Genomic DNA, 18,807 nt, shown 5'->3' on the forward strand with positions numbered 1-18,807 from the left:
GTGCATCCTGTTTCCATTTATCGTCCTTGATGTTTCTGCAACTTGATTGTAGTCCACTTGTGGTAAATTCAGTTCTTTGGACATGCTTTGGAAAGGCACACACCTGTCTATATAAGGTTCCACAGTTGACAGTGCATGTCAGATCAAAAACCAAGCCATGAGGTCGAATGAATTTGCTGTAGAGCTCCGAGACAGGACTGTGTCGGGACACAGATCTGGGGAAGGGTACCAAAATATTTCTGCAGTATTGAAGGTCCCCAAGAACACAGTGGCCTCCATCATTCTTAAATGGAAGAAGTTTAGAACCCCCAAGACTCTTCCTAGAGCTGGCCAAACTGAGCAATCGGGAGAGAAAGGCCTTGGTCAGGCATGTGACCAAGAACCCCGATGGTCACTCTGACAGAGCTCCTCTGCGGGGATGGGAGAACCTTCCAGAAGGACAACCATCTTTGCAGCACTCCACAAATCAGGCCTTTTATAGTGGAGTGGCCAGAAGGAAGCCACTCCTCAGTAAAATGCACATGACCGTCTGCTTGCAGTTTGCCAAAAGGCACCAAAAAGGACTCTTCGACCATGATAAACCAGATTCTCTGATCTGATGAAACCAAGATTGAACTCTTTGGTCTGAATGCAAAGTGTCATGTCTGGAGGAAACCTGCATGGTGGTGGCAGCATCATTCTCTGGGGATGTTTTTCAGTGGCAAAGATGAACGGAGCGAAGTATGATGAAAACCTGCTCCAAAGCGCTCAGGACCTCAGACTGGGGGCGACGGTAGAGGCAATGCAGGAGTGGCTTCGGGACAAGTCTTTGAATGTCCTTGAGTGGCCCAGCCAGAGCCCGGACTTGAACCCGATCGAACACCTCTGGCGACACATGAAAATAGCTGATCAGTGACGCTCCCCATCCAACCTGACAGAGCTTGAGAGGATTTGCAGTGAAGAATGGGAGAATCTCCCCAAATACAGGTGTGCCAAGCTTGTAACGTCATACCCAAGTAATCACTGCCAAAGGTGCTTCAACAAAGTAAAGTGTCTGAATACCTGTTTTTGCTTTGCTATTATGGGGTTATGGGGATTTGCGTGTAGATTGAGGGGGAAAAAACGATTTAATTAATTTTAGAGTAATAAAGCTGTAACGTAATGTGGAAAAAGTGAAGGGGTCTGAATACTTTCCGAATGCACTGTGCAGTGGGGGAATGGATTAGTTAGGAAGAATACTGCAGACAATGGCTAAACGTATTACAGTGTCCAAGGCAGTGTGTTGGCCTTTAGTGATACCAGTACATTCTGACTAGTAATAACTAGGTAGGTCCTGGGATGAATTCTGGCCCTTCAGTTTGAGTCTACTGTATGCTCCTCCTCAATCTGGGAAAACTGGAAGAAAGCCCTCGCTCCATTTTTTGAGCAATGGTGAAGTTTGGCCCCCTGTCCAACCATCTCCCTTTCGTCCTCTCTCACTAGGAGAGTAGAAACACACATTCCACTGATCCCTGTCTACCACTAATCTACCCCCCCCACCCTCCTCCTTTTGCTCTCTTTTCCCCATCTTTTATTTTTTCTATCCCCCCTTCACGTTTTTTTTTTTACATTTCAGCTGAGTTTGGGGTTGCTGACTCGCTGCTTTGCTCCACTGCACGGTACCCGACGCTTCTCTCTGTCTGACTCGCCCTCTATCTGTATATCTATCTCGGTCTATGCAGTATCTCATCCCTGGATGAGTGGAAAGCACGTGCAGCACACTTAACTGAACTCATTCGGGTTTTCAAGGCTTTTGTAGGTTTTTATGTAAAAAAAAAAAAGGTGTTGTCACACTAAGTGGTTGTGTGTGACGGTGCGGAGGGTGTTGAGCAGTCACGCTGCAGACGTCTTTGGGTTCGTGGACTAAAGTCATGTCATGCACTCTCACTTACGCTCTCTGACGCATGCCTCTATATGAACCATTATTAAACAAGAGGTATTTGTCTGACCCACAGCCATTTTTTATGCTTTACCGTAACGGTTTTCTGTTAAGGGGAAACATGAACCACCACTACTCAGGCCTGCTTCTTTGAGTGTTTGCTCTAGCCTGCCTGAATACTTTCAAATAGTATTTGAAAGTACTTATACCTGCTTATACTTATACCTGTGCTAATACTGTATGTTGAATGTGTTTGCAAAAGCACGGGTTTAGTGTTACCAGAATTCCTCTCTATGTAGCGAGTCAAAATGGCGATCGTGATATAGCTTGCTATAAAAAATTTAAAAAAATGTTTTGTCCGTCTCCTTCGCAGAGGGAGATTACATCAAGATGTTCATGCGAGGTCGCCCCATCACTATGTTCATCCCCGCGGACGTGGAGAACTATGAGGACGTGCGCACAGAGCTGCCTCCGGAGAAACTCAAACTGGAGTGGGTGTATCCTTTCTTCTTAGCGGTGCCTGGTCCCAAGAACTCTGTTACTCCGTGTGTCCCTGGCCTTCGGTCTCTCCCTCTTGTCTGTCTGTGAGTCTCTGGGCTCGGAGACAGATGTCCAAAGCAAAAAGGTGGAGGCCTTTATGGGTCTTCAGTTTCGACCTGTCCAGTTGTTTTCACGTGGCAGATGATGGAAAGGAGAATACTGTTGTGGTTCCTTGAGTCGTTATGTCAGGTATGGCTACAGGGGGAGAGACTGCAGAGCCAACGTGTACCTGCTCCCTACAGGGGAGAGTGTATACTTCATAGCCTCCGTGGTCGTGCTCTTCAACTACGAGGAGAGAACACAGCGCCACTACCTTGGCCACACTGACTGTGTCAAATGGTGAGCTGGTAGTATTGGTCAGCCTTCGTTGTGTAGTATCAGGTAATGAATTCCTACAGTAGCTTATACACACCATCACGGGCTGTGTATTCTGCATACAGTAGATACACTAGATTCAGATGATACAACAATGTGTCCCCCAGGGTCTGAATAATGTACAAACACTTCATTACAAAACCTTTTTAATGTGGATTAAGCAAATAGTTGTCACAGACACGATGGTTCAGCTTAACTGTCTCCAGGTTCCATCCTCTCAGAGGCCTTTTAAGATAAAGACTATGCAAATGAGATATACACATCTTCTGTCTGGGTAGAAGAGAGAAATTAGTCCTTGTGCTGGCAGAACCCTGACTCAAAACTGCCTTTGTTTGAAACGAAAAGCCTAACTTCCTCCCATCAGGCTGTGGGCCAGACAGGCAAACGGGTCAGCTCAGTCTAGCAGCTCCCTCTCAACTTAATTTTACACCTGACATACTCCTCTCATTACGACGGATTGTTTTTGACTGTAGGGGTTTTCAATAGGGAGGTAGTTTACGACATAAAAAAAAGAAATGTTATTGGTTTGACAATCTATTCATGTTTTTGTGTCTCATTTCTATCTGTCTATGATTTTCTCTTGCTCTCTCACTCTCTCTCTGTCTCGCTCTCCGTTTAACTCACTAGCCTTGCCGTTCACCCCGATAAGATCCGCATTGCCACGGGACAGATTGCGGGAGTGGACAAGGACGGCCGGGTGAGTCACACTCCCACCACCTCACCCATTACTAACCCCCTGACTTCCTGCTAGCTAAATCCTTTAATGGTATGTTCGCATGTGTGATATTTCTTTGTTCATGTACATTTCATGTTTGTTAATCCGGATTTAAGAGCACAGATGCTGTTTTCTTTCCTATCATTCATACACACACACACACACACACACAATGGGCAAGTCACAGGGCTCAAATGTCACCTATGTAACGCCATGAGTTTTTCCAAGTGAGTTTAGTAGTCTTATTCCAGCCCGCTGAATACGGCGAGACACCTGTGGTTGTGTTGAACAGCATAATCCTTGTTTGCACTAGGTCTCTTCTTGTGTACGGTTATAGTATTTCTGCTCGCGTTTTGCACAATCAGGCTCACTCACGTCTTTGACAGGCATAGACCCAGACGCAGGTGCTCCATATTTACTCAACCGCACCAACAATCAGTGCGCTCATGCAACTAATTATATTTAAGCTCTCTGGGTCTAAACATGCCGAACTGCCTCTAACCTTCCTGGAACGACTCTGTAGAAGAGTATCCTGCCTGTCAGCCAGCCTGGATCCCGCACCACTCACTCACTGACTACTTGTTAAAGTCTTTCTCAAGTAAAAAAAAAAAAAAAAAAAAATTGCTTCCTTTCCACACCTCCTTCCCCCATTCCATCATGACCACTGATCTTAGAGGATATGATAGATGAAAAGCAATTTGGGTGGGAATCTGTCCAGTCCTTTTATCTACAAAAACATTTTTGTTCTCTTCTCCTCCTCACCTACCAGTGATTTGTGAAGGGAAGGAAACAAGGAAAGGATGCTGTGAAAAGAGTATACTGCAAATGCAGCCATAGTGTCTGAGTTTGGCTACAGTGATGGCTTGTTAAATCATGTGCATCTCCTCTTCTCCCTCTTTAGCCGCTGCAGCCCCACGTGAGGGTGTGGGACTCGGTGAGCCTGTCCACCCTGCAGGTCATCGGCCTGGGCACGTTTGAGAGAGGGGTGGGCTCCCTGGCCTTCTCCAAGGCGGTGGGTACCCGTAGCTCCTCTAATGGTATAATCCAGGAAGTGTTAATCATTATGCGATTTGTGGGAACTGGTGTAGTCCATTAAATGAACCCCCATTCTGTCTGGGAAGGGTCCATATCACAACTCATCTGATAGATCACAGACTCGCATCACAGCCAGTGGATCTAGATTAGAGGTTCTACTCAGTTCTGGGGTTCTAGGTGCTGTGTGTTTCTGGACTGAGCCTTTTCATAATCAGGCTAGTTGGCCAGACTGGTGTTATTGCGGTCTTCAATACATCAATAGGTTCTCTAATCAGTAGTAGTTTAATGTTCCTATTCTCTCTCTGTCCTCAGTTAGCACATTCCGGAACACAGCTTTTAATGTCTGGCTCCCTTCAGACGCAAACCGACAAACACACCGTGACCCATTTTCCATACAAACAAACACAATTACGCATTCTAAGTGATTCATTATCCCCTTATGTGATCAAAGGTCGAACTAAGCAGTGGATTTTCCCTATCAAATAATGGTAAAGCTTGAATGAAGGTTATCTTATGCTGTTGTCGATACCATTATGCCAAATCTACTCGATGGCTAACCACTTAGAAGAGTATCGTTTAGTCCTGCCTGCTTTATGGCCATTTTGCAACATGTGGATTCATCTTTAGATTTCCATGCCCTCTCACTTACATACAGTATGTATCTGTGAATATGTAGGCCTAAACTGGAATTATATGATGATGTTATGCCATATTAACTGAATTGCAGACAATAGGATCTATGTTTCATACAAGCTATGCTTACGTGACATACCCTGCCTTTCTCCTACAGGACTCCGGTACACACCTGGCGGTGATTGATGATTGTAACGACCACATGTTGACTGTCTGGGACTGGCAGAAGAAATCCAAAATTGCTGAAATCAAGGTCCGGGAAACCTGGGGTGTTTTTATGCTGTGCAATTCTGCCTAAAATACGTAAAAGCATTTGATTTGGTTCTGAAATAGATTTTGTTTTTGACTGTTTCACCTCCTCTAGTCTACAAATGAGGTGGTCCTTGCGGTGGAGTTCCACCCTACTGATGCCAACACCATAGTAACCTGTGGCAAGTCACACATCTTCTTTTGGACCTGGGCTGGCACCTCGCTGGCACGCAAGCAGGGCATCTTCGGGGTAAGGACATTTTTTCCACTTGTCCAGTTCTTAAAAACTTAAATGACTTAAAAATATCCACTTGAACCAAGCTGATCTGTTGCTCTGTAAAAATAAAAAATAATAATAGCAAGCGAACATATGTGCTTAGCTCACAACATAACGACAAAGACGATGTCAGCAATGCAATATTGACGGACAGACAACGTAGGCTACTACAACGCCCCATAGACAGACAAAATCAACGATATGGCCTCCTCAACGTCGACAAAAAAATATAACTAACTAGATTGATAGCTAGAACTACGATGACGAGCTAATTACACATTCTGTTTGTAGAGAGAAGGGGAGATGAGACGAGTGAAAACGGAGCCGTGTGGGAGGGATGGGAAGCCGGGCTTGTTATAATCCAATCGGTGCAGCAGATTCAACCTACACCCTGCCCATTTCTTTACAGACAGCCGAACTGGCCAATTTAGTTATTTAGAGCGCACAGCCCTTCACACTGTGACCGAGAGATGCGTGCTGGGAGAAAAGGGTGGGACGGCAGCCCGCAATTCAGGGCCCGAATGAGCACATGCAGAACCGCCTCTAATTGCGGCCTGCAGTTGTACACAATTGTGCTGGGAGCTGACATACATTTTTTCAGAACATGGATAGTTACAAAAAAAAAATAATAATCACATTCGTATTCGGAAAATTCTCCATTCGCTATGATACTTGTTTTGTCCGAGTACTCTCCACACCCCTACCTGTCAACAAAAGTGAAAAACTTAAATAACAATGTGACGCTAGAATGTAATGTATACCTTTACCCATACATGAATACAGTCTCTTTCTCTGCCCTAAACACAGACGCCAATTATTACACAGACATTTCATTCTCCCGTCTCTCCCTGTCCCGTTTCAGAAATACGAGAAGCCCAAGTTTGTTCAGTGTCTGGCCTTCCTCAACAACGGGGACATCCTGACTGGAGACTCTGGAGGCGTCATGTTGATATGGAGCCGGAGCACGGTGGAGCCGGCCCCAGGGAAAGGCCCCAAAGGTACACCGTACACCTTCTAGCTTACACTGTACCTTGAACATCACAAACGGACTCCCTCCACCTAGTGGAGCCGGCCTCAGGGAAAGGGATCCAAAGGTACACTATCACACAATACCTCATATACCTTCCACTGTACTTTAAACCTCGCAGGCAGTCCCTACACCCGGCCGTATAGTGCTCCAGTACCGATGGCACGGTTGATTGGGGCACGGTGTTTTGCAACACCAGGATTGCGGGTTCGATTCCCTCGCATGTAAAGCCATGTAAAGCCTACTGAATATTTCTTTTAAACTTTAGTCACTTTGGTAAAAACCGTCTGACCATTTATCGTACATGAGTAACACAAGTAGGAAAACCTTCCCAGTGAGTCTCAGCCACAGAGGAGAGCGACTGGAAGAGGGTGGTTTGAGACTGGCGAAAAGAAAACAGCCTTTGAAGGAGAGACACGGAAGGGAAAAGAAAAGTGTGGCGGGGGAAGGAGAGTGGGTGTGCGTGTTGGCAGGCCAGAGTGCCCGGGGGGCGGAGGGTGTTGGGGAAGGTTTGAGCAGTAATAGTTTTGGTTGTGGCGTACAGGGGAACTGGATGAGCAGGGTCAGGCGCCATGGATGAAAAACTGTTCATCTCTTTTTGTTTACCTGAGCGTCCCCGGTGGTTAGACGGTGGGAATGCATGTGTCTCACAGGAACTTGGTTTCACATTTTTAATTGGGGAGGACGGGGCTCGTGGTAAGGGCTGGAGCGGAATCAGTGGAACGGTATCAAATGGATCAAACGCATTAACTTGTACTGTTTTTTTGATCCCATTCCGTTTTGCTCTGTTCCGGCCATTATTATGAGCCGTTCTCCCCTCAGCGGGCTCCTGTGATGCGTGTGCAGTATGTGTGTGTGCGTGTGTGGGTCCACATCTGTCTGAGCTCTGCAGGGATGAAGGTCATGCCAATGTGGGGGAGCACAAGCGATACAGAAACCGACAGAAACACTTATCTGATACACGTTAATTCTACTTACACACCCTCCCAATGCCACACAATATTACCCCCATTGAGAATTCCACGGCCTCAGGTTCAGTGTAACTAGCCTTGAGGAATGGGCCTGCCTCGCTGTGCATCTGTCTGTGTTGTCAGCAGAGAATGTCTTGTAACAGGAGGAGGGATCATCAGAATGTGGAGAATGTAGACACATCAAACCTAGACCACCGGCGCACACAGACGTGCGTGCTCGCACTCATTCGAACATGCCTTCCACAGCCATCTTCTTAACCGCGCGCGCGCACCCTCTTTTAACCCCCCCCCCCCACACACAAATGCTCCCCTGAGAAAACAACAAGAGCTGGCCTGTAGCGTGGTGTATAAACCACACTAACGAATGTCAACTATTTGTGCTATCCTATTCCCAGAAATCTCTGCTGTGAGCTGTTTTACAAGCCTCTCTCATTCCTCTCCCTCTTTCCTTCTGGGCAAATTTTACTTCTCCCTCCCTCCCTCTCGGTCTGTCTGTCATTCTGTCCCCCCCCTTCCCCCCCTCCCTGTAGGTGCGTACCAGATCAGTCGTCAGATCAAGGCCCATGATGGCAGTGTGTTCACTCTGTGTCAGATGAGGAACGGGACCCTGCTGACCGGAGGGGGCAAGGACCACAAGATCATCCTGTGGGACCACGGCCTCAACCCAGAGAGGGACATAGAGGTGCCGTCTCGGCCGTGCAGAATGCAACACAGACCCGTTCCACACCAATGCGCCGTGGTTTATGCACAAACATACGAACGTAAATATGTCCCATGTTCAGTGTGATGAATATGAACGTACATCTCAATGTAGCTGTGTCCCCTGCAGGTCCCTGATCAATATGGAACCATTCGTGCTGTGGCTGAGGGCAAGGGCGAGCAGCTTTTGGTGGGCACGTCGCGTAACTTCGTCCTGAGGGGGACGTTTAATGACGGCTTCCAGGTGGAAGTCCAGGTGAGAGAAGTTTATATTTCTCGCTTTCTATTTCTCTCTCACTGCTGACTAGCTGATTGCCAGCACTACGTACTCCAGGTGTGTAAAACATCCAGGGTGTGAGAACCAAAATGCCAATTGAGGACTGCAAGGGCCCTTGCTATGGCAGCCCTGTTGTAGGGATGCCAGTGTCGGCCGCCTCACTAGCTGCTTTCCCAATCGTTTCTTCTCTGTGAGGAAGAGCAGAGCGATGGAGACGCTGCTATTTTCCAGAGAGCTGCGTGGTAAAACTCTGCATACATTTTCCAGCGATTTCAACTCTGTATAAACAGGCTTGGCAGAGATGTTTATCTCCTCTTTTGAGGGCACCCAACTGAGCCCACCCCCTTCTCCCCTCGTCTGCCCCCTCTTTGAGGCACACTATTCCCATGTGAAGGAGGTCATTAGAGCGTAAGTGGTGGTGTGTTTTCAAATGGCTTAGTTGGTTGGAACTTGATACTGTGGATTTTGATTCTCCCATACAGTAACACGGGCGACCATACGGAATATGTGTTAACTACTCTGCAAGCCGTGTTAACTACTCAAGTGTGTCGTCACGTTGGATAAAGTGACTACATATCCGCACCCCCCCCCCCAACCTCTGACCTATCGCCCCTAGGGTCACACAGACGAGCTGTGGGGGCTGGCCTCTCACCCCTTCAAGGACCTGTTCCTCACCTGTGCCCAGGACAGGCAGGTGTGCCTGTGGAACTCTGTGGACCACTGCTTGGAATGGACCAGGCTGCTGGATGTAAGAACTAATATACCTCCCTGTCGGAACTATTCTATACTGCAGATTAAGAATACGCGCTCATTCACTGGCCTTTTTTAGAGTTTTTATTCACAGACGTAATTGAAATGTTGCTGCAAGTTTAAAAAAAAAACATTTGATTGAGATCAAGGCATGCAAACACATTTTGAGTTAGGATTCAGGCCTTACTCAAAAAAAACGACTCGTATGTTTGAATTGCGTCTCTCCCTTCCCTCTTGCTGTTTCTTTCTCTCAGGAGCATGGACACTGTGCAGACTTCCACCCTAGTGGTGCTGTTGTGGCCATCGGTACTCACTCAGGAAAGTAAGTTCTGCTTAACCCTATCTCGAACTCTGAAGCACAGCAGTGGCTATTAATCCCATCTCTTATCGCTCACGCCTGTATGGGAATAGTCCATTCTTCTAAATTCTCAGCGATGTTCTCCCCCCCGTTTCCCAGGTGGTACGCTCTCGATGCGGAGACCAGAGACCTGGTGGCCATTCATACAGACGGCAATGAGCAGCTGTCAGTCATACGCTTCTCCGTAGGTGGGTGGAGCTTGTCTTACACTCTATCCTAACCGTAGACTTGGATTTGATGGGAGAATTGTTAAACCAATAAACGGTTAGGGAGGAGAATAAAGTATGGTGGATAATTTACCTGTTCCATCCTTCAGATGGCACCCTGCTGGCGGTGGGATCACATGACAACTTCATTTACCTCTACACCGTGTCGGACAAAGGACGCAAGTACACCAGATACGGGAAGTGCATTGTGAGTACATCACCATTAGTTTGTGTGTTTGAAGTGATTAGTGTGTGTGTGTGTGTGTGTGTGGGGCGTCTCCCTGCAGCTGGAGAGATGGATAGGATCAGTGCTTTCACAGTATGGTAATAACAGAAGAAGCAACAGGAGAGCGAGCGAGAGAAAGTCAGTTCAGATGGGGACTGTTGGGTAACTAAATAATGGAGACACATGAGTAAATGAGGGATACAAAGTATATTGAACGCAGGTGCTTCCACACAAGTGTGGTTCCTGAGTTAATTAAGCAATTAACATCCCATCAACATCCCATCATATATAAAAAATGCTGGGCATGCCATTATTTTAGCTACCATGGCAATGTCCCCATAGGTCGACAATCCGTGCCCCCGATCCACAGGGCACGAGTGTTCACTGAGTGGTATGATGAGCATGAAAATGATGTAAACCATATTCCATGGCCGTCTCAGTCGCCAGATTTCAACCCAATTAAACACTTATGGGAGATTCTATAGTGGCGCCTGAGACAGTGTTTTCCACCACCATCAACAAAACACACAATTCTAGAATTTCTCATGGAGAATGGTGTCTCATCCCTCCAATAGAGTTAAAGCTGTTCTGGCTCGTATTGGCCCAACACCCTATTAAGACTCTTTATGTTGGTGTTTTCTGTATTTTGGCAGTTACCTGTATATACATTTAGTGATGGGTTTAAATCGAGCAGGTTAGAGGTGAAGGTATACAGATCATGACCAGTAGACTAGGTTGTGATCCCATTAGGTCTACCCCAGGGCTGAGCGATATGGCCAAAATATTATACCACAGTATAATTTTTTTTTTTAATTGAATAGTATTTTTGAATGGTATTTTTAGTTTTTGAATACTGTTCAATTCAACTTCAACCTAAACACATTTAGCACTTGTATCATTTCTGCATTTCCTGCACTCAATTGCAGTGGTGGCATAAGTACCCAATTGTCATACTTGAGTAAAAGTAAAGATAAGTTAATAGAAAATTACTCGAGTAAAAGTGAAAGTCACCCAGTAAAATACTACTTGATTAAAAGTCTACAAGTATTTGGTTTTAAATATACTTAAGTATCAAAAGCAAATGTAATTGTTAAAATAATTTCAAAGTCCTTATATTAAGCAAACGAGATGGCTCCATTTTCGTTTTTTATTTTATTTTTTTACGGATAGCCAGGGGCACACTCCAACACTCAGATATATTTTACAAACAAAGCATTTGTGTTTAGTGAGGGATGTTCTCTTGATAAGTTTGTGAATTGGACCATTTTCCTATCCTGCTAAGCATTCAAAATGTAACTAGTACTTTAGGTGTCAGGGAAAATGTATGAAGTTAAAAGTACAGTATTTTCTTTAAGAATGTAGTGAAGTAAAAGTTGTCAAAAATAAAAAATAGCAAAGTACCGATACCAAAGAAACGACTTCAGTAGTACTTCAAAGTATTTTTTACTTAAGTACTTTACACCACTGCTCAATTGTGATAATTTCCACACTGCCACGTAGGGCTGCACGATATAATCTAGGATTTATTTTTAACCAAATGTTGCAATTGCGATTTGAATTATGAATTAGATCAAAACTGTTGGAAACATGTAAATAGAATGACTATTCTAATTCTATCATTAGAATATATTAGTGGGAACTTTGAATAGTGTTTGAGATGACGACATATTAAAATGCCAGGGAGGAGTTATTATGACCGGGTAGGAACTAAAGTGTTGATATGTGTTTCCTAGGGGACCCTATAAGCTTTGGCTACATTTCATGTTTTCTCTTAGCTACGTCATGTAGCTAACATATTCTTGCTTTGCAACATTTATTACTCAGTAAATTTATTAGCTAGCTAGATTTGGCATTAGTGGCTAAAAAATAGTGTCACAAGATGTAGGGCAACTTTCTAAGCAAAGACAAACTAGCTGTTTGCAGATGTAAGAAACACAAACTAATATAGAACGCTAGTGGATTTATATTAAGATTGTTGCATGTGCTGCATTGACCATGCAGACTGAACGCAAGTGTCTCATGGTTGTGACAGGGGGCGTGGCTAGGTCTGTGTGGAAGGTGGCGCAGAGAGAAAGAGCGGAGAGAGATGACTCAAGTAGCGGAGTAAACAATTGTAAAAATGGACATTACACATTGCATATCATGTTTAACAAACCAAACATTCAAATACCGGTATAGAAGGTAAAGCAAAAACCAAAACCGGTCCCTGCATCAATACCGCTATATCATAAAATACTGTATACTGCCCAGCCCTAGTCTACGCTACAGTGGTCTGGACCCCACAGGGCCAGTGTGAATCACTCCACTGTTGTTTTAAACATTCTCTGGCCTCCACTTGGCTGCTGCTCAGTCTGCTGTCTCTATTTCTCTTTTATATCCCATGTTCTCTCTCACTCTCTCCGCTCACTCTCTCTCACTCTATATGTACGGCACTCTGTCACTCACGCATTGGTCCGGCCTCTCTCTTTGTCCCTTGTTTTTCCTCTGTCCCTCTCATTCATGTCCCTCTCTTTCATGTCCCTCTCATTCATGTAGTCTCTTTTTCATACATCACACCCGTTTTCTCTCTCCCTTCCCTCCATCCCTGTGGGCTCATGGTCATCTGTGTGATGGATGCCAATGGTCAGTACCATGCTGCTCAGGTTGTGGTCACGGTCATTGCTTCTGCTGCTTGACCACTATGGTCTTGGTCCAAGGTTAAGCCCCCAGGCAACCTACGGTGCATAGCCTTGCAGCCACAGCAGTGCGTGTGGTATAGTGCTTTGTGTGTTGTTGTTTTTTTTTAATACCAGATCACAGACTAAGTGCATAGCAGTCACGTTTTAGATTTGCTGAAAAATAAGCTTGGGATTGCGTGAGGGAGTATTAAAGCAAGGTTCTCATTTGACGTGTTGATCATGTAAAAAAGACCCAGGGCTCCAGAGGGGAGAAAGACATTGTGGGAAGGTTGGTTTGAGGCGTTTATAGGCGTTGGCAAATGACTGGGCCCTTGTCTGTGAGCACAGCTCCACTGTAAAGCAGTGAGACGCACTGATATTAACTGAGTGTACAAAATATTAAGACCACCATCCTAATATTTTTGCCTTCAAAACAGCCTCATTTAGTCGGGTCATGGTCTCTACAAGGTGTCAAAAGCGTTCCACAGGGATGCTGGCCCATGTTGACTCCAGTGCTTCTCACATTTATGTCAAGTTGGCTGGATGTCCTTTGGGTGGTGGACCATTCTGATACACACGGGAAACTGTTTAGCGTGAAAAACCCAGCAGCATTGCAGTTCTTGACACAAACCTGTGCGCCCGGCACCTACTACCATACCCCGTTCAAAGGCACTTAAATATTTGGTCTTGCCCATTCACCCTCTGAATGGCACACACAACACAATCCACGTCTAAATTGTCTCGAGGCTTAAAAATCTTCATTTAACCTGTCTCCTCCCCTTCATCCCCCTTCATCTACACTGATTTGAAATGGATTTAACAAGTGACATCAATAAGGGATCATAGCTTTCACCTGGATTCACCTGGTCCTAATGTTTTGTACTTTCTGTGTATAACTGTTTATGGGGGTTTTTAGTGACACGTAAATATGTATGTCCTGTTTTTCAAATAAATAACTACAGGTTTCTACGTGTAAATAAGGAAATGCATAAACAGATAAAATACATCAACTTTGTGTGTGTGTGTGTGTGTGTGTGTGTGTGTGTGTGTGCGCGTCGTTCAGTATGGAATTCAGATTTGTATATGTTTGTGTGAGAAAGTGAGGTCAGCAGCTGTGGAGTGTCTAGCTTGGCAGGATGTCAGTGACATTCCTGTGTGTAAAAGTGTGCGCGTTTGCATGCATGTGTATGATTGCATGTGTGTATGGGTCTTTGTGTTGGAGGAAAGCCTGCAGACTTGAAGGAAATCAAACCAAGTGCCAAGATAGTCTAACAGAGATTTCCTCCCTGACCCTGACTGAGGGGGAGGACAGACAGACATGTGTACACACACACACACACACACACACACACACACACACACACACACACACACACACACACACACACACACACACACACACACACACACACACGGTGTCTCCTCCTATGGGCTGAGGTGGAAGACTGGAGTTCGCTCCAACTTTTATAAAGGCCAAAATGTCACATGAAATGATGTGCAAAACTAAGCCAGCTGTACTATACTTGCTGTATATGTCCCTAGCTCCATTAAAATACCATTAACTAGGGCCTCCCGAGTGGTGCAGCGGGTCTAAGGCACTACATTGGGGAGCTTGAGGCGTCACCACAGACATTGGTTCGATCCCAGGATGTGTCACAACTGGCCGTGACAGGGTCGGAGCATAATTGGCCCAGCGCCGTCCAGGTTAGCGGAGGGTTTGGCCGGGGGGGGGCTTTACTTGACTCATTGTGCTCTAGTGACTCCATGTGGCGGGCTGCGGGCTGACTTAGGTCGTCAGTTGAACAGTGTTTCCTCCGAGACATTGGTGCAGTTGGCTTCCGGCTTAAGCGGCAGGTGTTAAGGAGCGCGGTTAGGCGGGTCATGTTTTGGAGGACGAGTGACTCGACCTTTGCCTCTTTGACTCAACCTTTGCCTGTTGGGGAGTTGCAGCGATAAGACGAGTTTGAAATTGGGTCGCAAATGGATATCACAAAATTGGGCCTGAAAAAGTGGGTAAAATACAAAAACAACAAAAAATAGACCATTTAACGGTTTCCTCTCTCTAAATCATGTATCAAACGTTCTCACTCTGTGGTTAACAGGGACATTCCAGCTACATCACACATCTTGACTGGTCCCCCGACAACAAGTTCATCATGTCCAACTCAGGAGACTATGAGATCCTCTACTGTGAGTAGAGACGCCTTCAAATGATTGTCATGCTTCAGTGAGACTACAGCTTCATTGATGGAGCCTCATGCTATGTTACTGATCCACGAAGGACTATTTATCCCCCCCCAAAAATGTGTTAACCTCTTTAAAATAATCGGGCTAAACCAACGTACAGTATAGCTTATACCTTTTTGCATTACATTTCTGTTGTGTAGTTTCCCCTTAAACTATGCCCTGACTTGGTTCTATCCTTTTTTGCAGGGGACATTCCAAATGGCTGCAAGTACATCCGTAACCGTTCCGAGTGTAAGGACATTGACTGGGCCACCTACACCTGTGTGCTGGGCTACCATGTCTTCGGTCAGTACCTGGGTTATATGGATAGGGTGTGGGATTGGTTCTTCTGTTCGGCGTGATTCGTCCTCAAACACGTTGGCACGGTTCTTGGCTGTGCCATGCTAGATTTCTGTGTCTGTGTGTGTGTGTTTTTACTTTCACTGGTGTGGGTTTATAAGCTTCTGTGGTTGTGTGGCTGCAATTTATGTTTCTATGAGTCCTACTACTGAACAGAGTGTGGTTTGGGAGTTTTGCACATCAGCAACTTATCGCACGCACTCTTAGACGTTCTGCCTATTGCCCCGGTTTTATTTTCTCTCCCTTCATTCATCCTCTCTTTTTTTATTCCATTTTAGATGTCGTACCCAAGTTTGTAGCATTGAAAGGAAATCAAGAGCTCTAATTTGAATAATAGGAATTTAATGTCCTTCCATTCCAACTCTCGTTCTGCTACCAGAATTGTCCCTGCTGTGCTTTTCACTACTGGTGTTGTCCCACTGCAGCATGGTGTGGTATCTCTCTCGTTCTTTCTTTATTTCTCTCTCCCTCTTTTTTTTGTCTCTCTGTCCATCACTTTTTCACTCTCCATCTCGTTCACTCACTCACTCACTCACTCACTCACTCACTCACTCACTCACTACCCATCCAGTTTTTTCTTTCTCTTTCGGAGGGACTTGGGCTCAGAATAATAGCCCCACATTAGCCCCCCACTCCACATATTTCAGTTCTTTATGGGGCTGGAAATATAGTTAACTCTTGACTTTCAGATTTCACAGATCTCAGCCAGTAGATTGTCTGAGGCTACAACCAGGGGTGTAATGATTAGGCCCCAAAATTAAAGTAGGCAACAAGCTTTGTTGTAATCTGATATCCAGGGGTTAATTGAACTGGGAATTGGGAGGTGGGGAGCCCTCCTTTTTTCTGACCATTCCAAACCAAAAGCTGTTTTATTACTTTTAAAATATAGGTTGTGTGAATGTAATTGTTATTTTCACGAATTCGCCCAATAGGCTAGTGCAATTTTGGTTTCATGTAGGCTTATTGGTATGAAAATAAACACGACTGAATAACTTGCTATTGTCCTGTTTTTGGCTTCAAAGCCAATAACAATTGTAGGCTATAGCAAATGTGCATTTTTATGCCGTCACAGAATAATAATTGAGATAATGCTAATCATTTATGATGACTTTGTTGGGCTAACTTTTTTTTTTAGCTTCTTGCTGTAGGCCTACTTCATCATTCTTTGCCCGCATCCCTAATCCCTACCCGTTAGCATACCTGCCTCTGCTGTAATATTCTAACAGGTCAACTCTTGCTGGCCAAACATCATTAAATATTGCTAAGTTATATAGCTATAGTGTGGATAAAGGGCTTCTTTTTTATTTTTTTTAACAGGCACCCAAATGGTGCAACTGCTGCGTAGGCAACACAATAATCAGACAGAGACAAGCTGGCTCAGGGAAAAATTTGCATGGGCTACCTTGTGGTTGGCTACTATGTTGCAATATCAATATTCTCGGAGCCGCCTTGTTGATACAAAATGGTTCAGTAGCCCCCGAGACGCCTCGTTCGTTAATGCAATGCTTCAATATTCACAGATTTTTTTTCTCTTCCCTTCCCTGGCGAATAATGCAGAAAGGCAAATGTGAAAATGAGCTGGGCACACACATTATGAGGAACATCTCTGAATGCATCGCAACGAGACAATGGTGGTGGGAAGGGCACGAGACGATGACACTGTCATAATATACTGTATGCGCCATTCAACAAATGTGGCTTTAAATAGCCTATAGCAGGGGGTCGGCAACCTTTTTCATGTGGAGTGCCGATTTACAATTGATCCAGTGGAGGCCCCTCAGAGGAAGGGGAGGACCATTCTCCTCAATATATTTCATAAAAAATAGTAAAACATTAAAGTTATCCTTTTTAGATCAAACTATACTAGATATATTCCCATCACCAAATAACTGATTAAAACACAGGTCTACAGTAGCCTTAGCAGCACCATGGTGTAGCCGGAGGACAGCTAGTTTCCGTCCTCGTCTGGGTACATTGACTTCAATACAAAACCTAGGAGGCTTATGGTTCTCACCCCCTTTCGTAGACTAACACAGGAATTATGACAACTTCCAGAGGACATCCTCCAACCTATCAGAGCTCTTGCAGCATTAACTGACGTCTTGTCCACCCAATCAAAGGATCAGACAATCAATCTAGTACTGAAAACATAAGCTACAGCTAGCTAGCACTGCAGTGCATAAAATCTGGTGATTAGTTAACTCCAAGAGAAAGACAACAGTTGAACAGTTTTGAGCAAATTAATTTCTTAAATGGAGGAGAAGCAAGAAAGGGAGTCAATTTTATACACCTGTCAGCAACATGTGGCTGAAATAGCCTGTCAGTAACATATGGCTGAAACACTAATTTGAAGGAGTGTTCACTCACATGATATATATATATATATATATACAGATAATTGTACACACACAATATATATATATATATGTTTTAGAACACCTACTCATTCAATAATTTTTCTTTTTACTATTTTCTACATTGTAGAAATGAAATAACACATATGGAATCATGTAGTAACCAAAAAAGTGTTAAATGAATCCAAATATTCCAAATATAATATTTGAGATTCTTCAAATAGCCTCCCTTTGCCTTGATGACTGCTTTGCACACTCTTGGCATTCTCTCAACCAGCTTCATGAGGTCGTCACCTGGAATGCATTTCAATTAACAGATGTGCATTGTTAAAAGTTAATTTGTGGAATTTCTTTCCTTAATGCATCTGAGCCAATCAGTTGTGTTGTGACAAGGTCGCGATGGTATACAGAAGATAGCTCTATTTGGTAAAAAAAAAAGTCCATATTATGGCAAGAACAGCTCAAATAAACAAAGAGAAACGACAGTTCATCATTACTTTAAGACATGAAGGTCAGTCAATGCGGTGTGGGTGAACAGATGATCTCTGCATGTGTATTTCCCGCTGTAAAGCATGGAGGAGGTGACACTGTCTGTGATTCATTTAGAAATCAAGGCACACTTAACCAGTATGGCTACCGCAGCATTCTGCAGCTATACACCATCCCATCTGGTTTGGGCTTAGTGGGACTATTTGTTTTTCAACAGGACAATGACCCAACACACCTCCAGGCTGTGTAATAGCTATTTTACCAAGAATTAGAGTGAAGGAGTGCTGCATCAGATGACGTAGCCTCCACAATCCCCCGACCTCAACCAAATTGAGATGGTTTGGGATGAGTTGGACCGCAGAGTGAAGGATAATCAGCCAACAAGTGCTCAGCATATGTGGGAACTCCTTCAACACTGTTGGAAAGCATTCCAGATGAAGCTGGTTGAGAGAATGCCAAGAGTGTGAAAAGCTGTCATGGTAAAGA

The 18,807-nt window shown here is 44.6% G+C and overlaps 1 protein-coding gene across 4 annotated transcripts in view; it reads left to right on the plus strand.

The window, feature by feature from the left end:
- The window catches only part of LOC118401252 (echinoderm microtubule-associated protein-like 4), an 81,523-nt gene that overhangs the window by 59,803 nt on the left and 2,913 nt on the right, over positions 1 to 18,807 (plus strand). For all 4 annotated transcript variants that reach the window (XM_052477552.1, XM_052477546.1, XM_052477549.1 and 1 more), the window contains 15 exons: positions 2,271 to 2,394; positions 2,627 to 2,776; positions 3,440 to 3,509; positions 4,429 to 4,539; positions 5,353 to 5,448; positions 5,560 to 5,694; positions 6,584 to 6,719; positions 8,250 to 8,401; positions 8,549 to 8,674; positions 9,312 to 9,443; positions 9,700 to 9,767; positions 9,903 to 9,991; positions 10,120 to 10,217; positions 14,995 to 15,082; positions 15,326 to 15,424. In XM_052477552.1, the coding sequence (XP_052333512.1) occupies positions 2,271 to 2,394; positions 2,627 to 2,776; positions 3,440 to 3,509; positions 4,429 to 4,539; positions 5,353 to 5,448; positions 5,560 to 5,694; positions 6,584 to 6,719; positions 8,250 to 8,401; positions 8,549 to 8,674; positions 9,312 to 9,443; positions 9,700 to 9,767; positions 9,903 to 9,991; positions 10,120 to 10,217; positions 14,995 to 15,082; positions 15,326 to 15,424 (1,674 nt within the window). The remainder of the gene's footprint in view (positions 1 to 2,270; positions 2,395 to 2,626; positions 2,777 to 3,439; positions 3,510 to 4,428; positions 4,540 to 5,352; positions 5,449 to 5,559; positions 5,695 to 6,583; positions 6,720 to 8,249; positions 8,402 to 8,548; positions 8,675 to 9,311; positions 9,444 to 9,699; positions 9,768 to 9,902; positions 9,992 to 10,119; positions 10,218 to 14,994; positions 15,083 to 15,325; positions 15,425 to 18,807) is intronic.

This window comes from Oncorhynchus keta, chromosome 2 (genome assembly GCF_023373465.1).
Source record: "Oncorhynchus keta strain PuntledgeMale-10-30-2019 chromosome 2, Oket_V2, whole genome shotgun sequence".
Classification (NCBI taxonomy): Eukaryota; Metazoa; Chordata; class Actinopteri; order Salmoniformes; family Salmonidae; genus Oncorhynchus; species Oncorhynchus keta.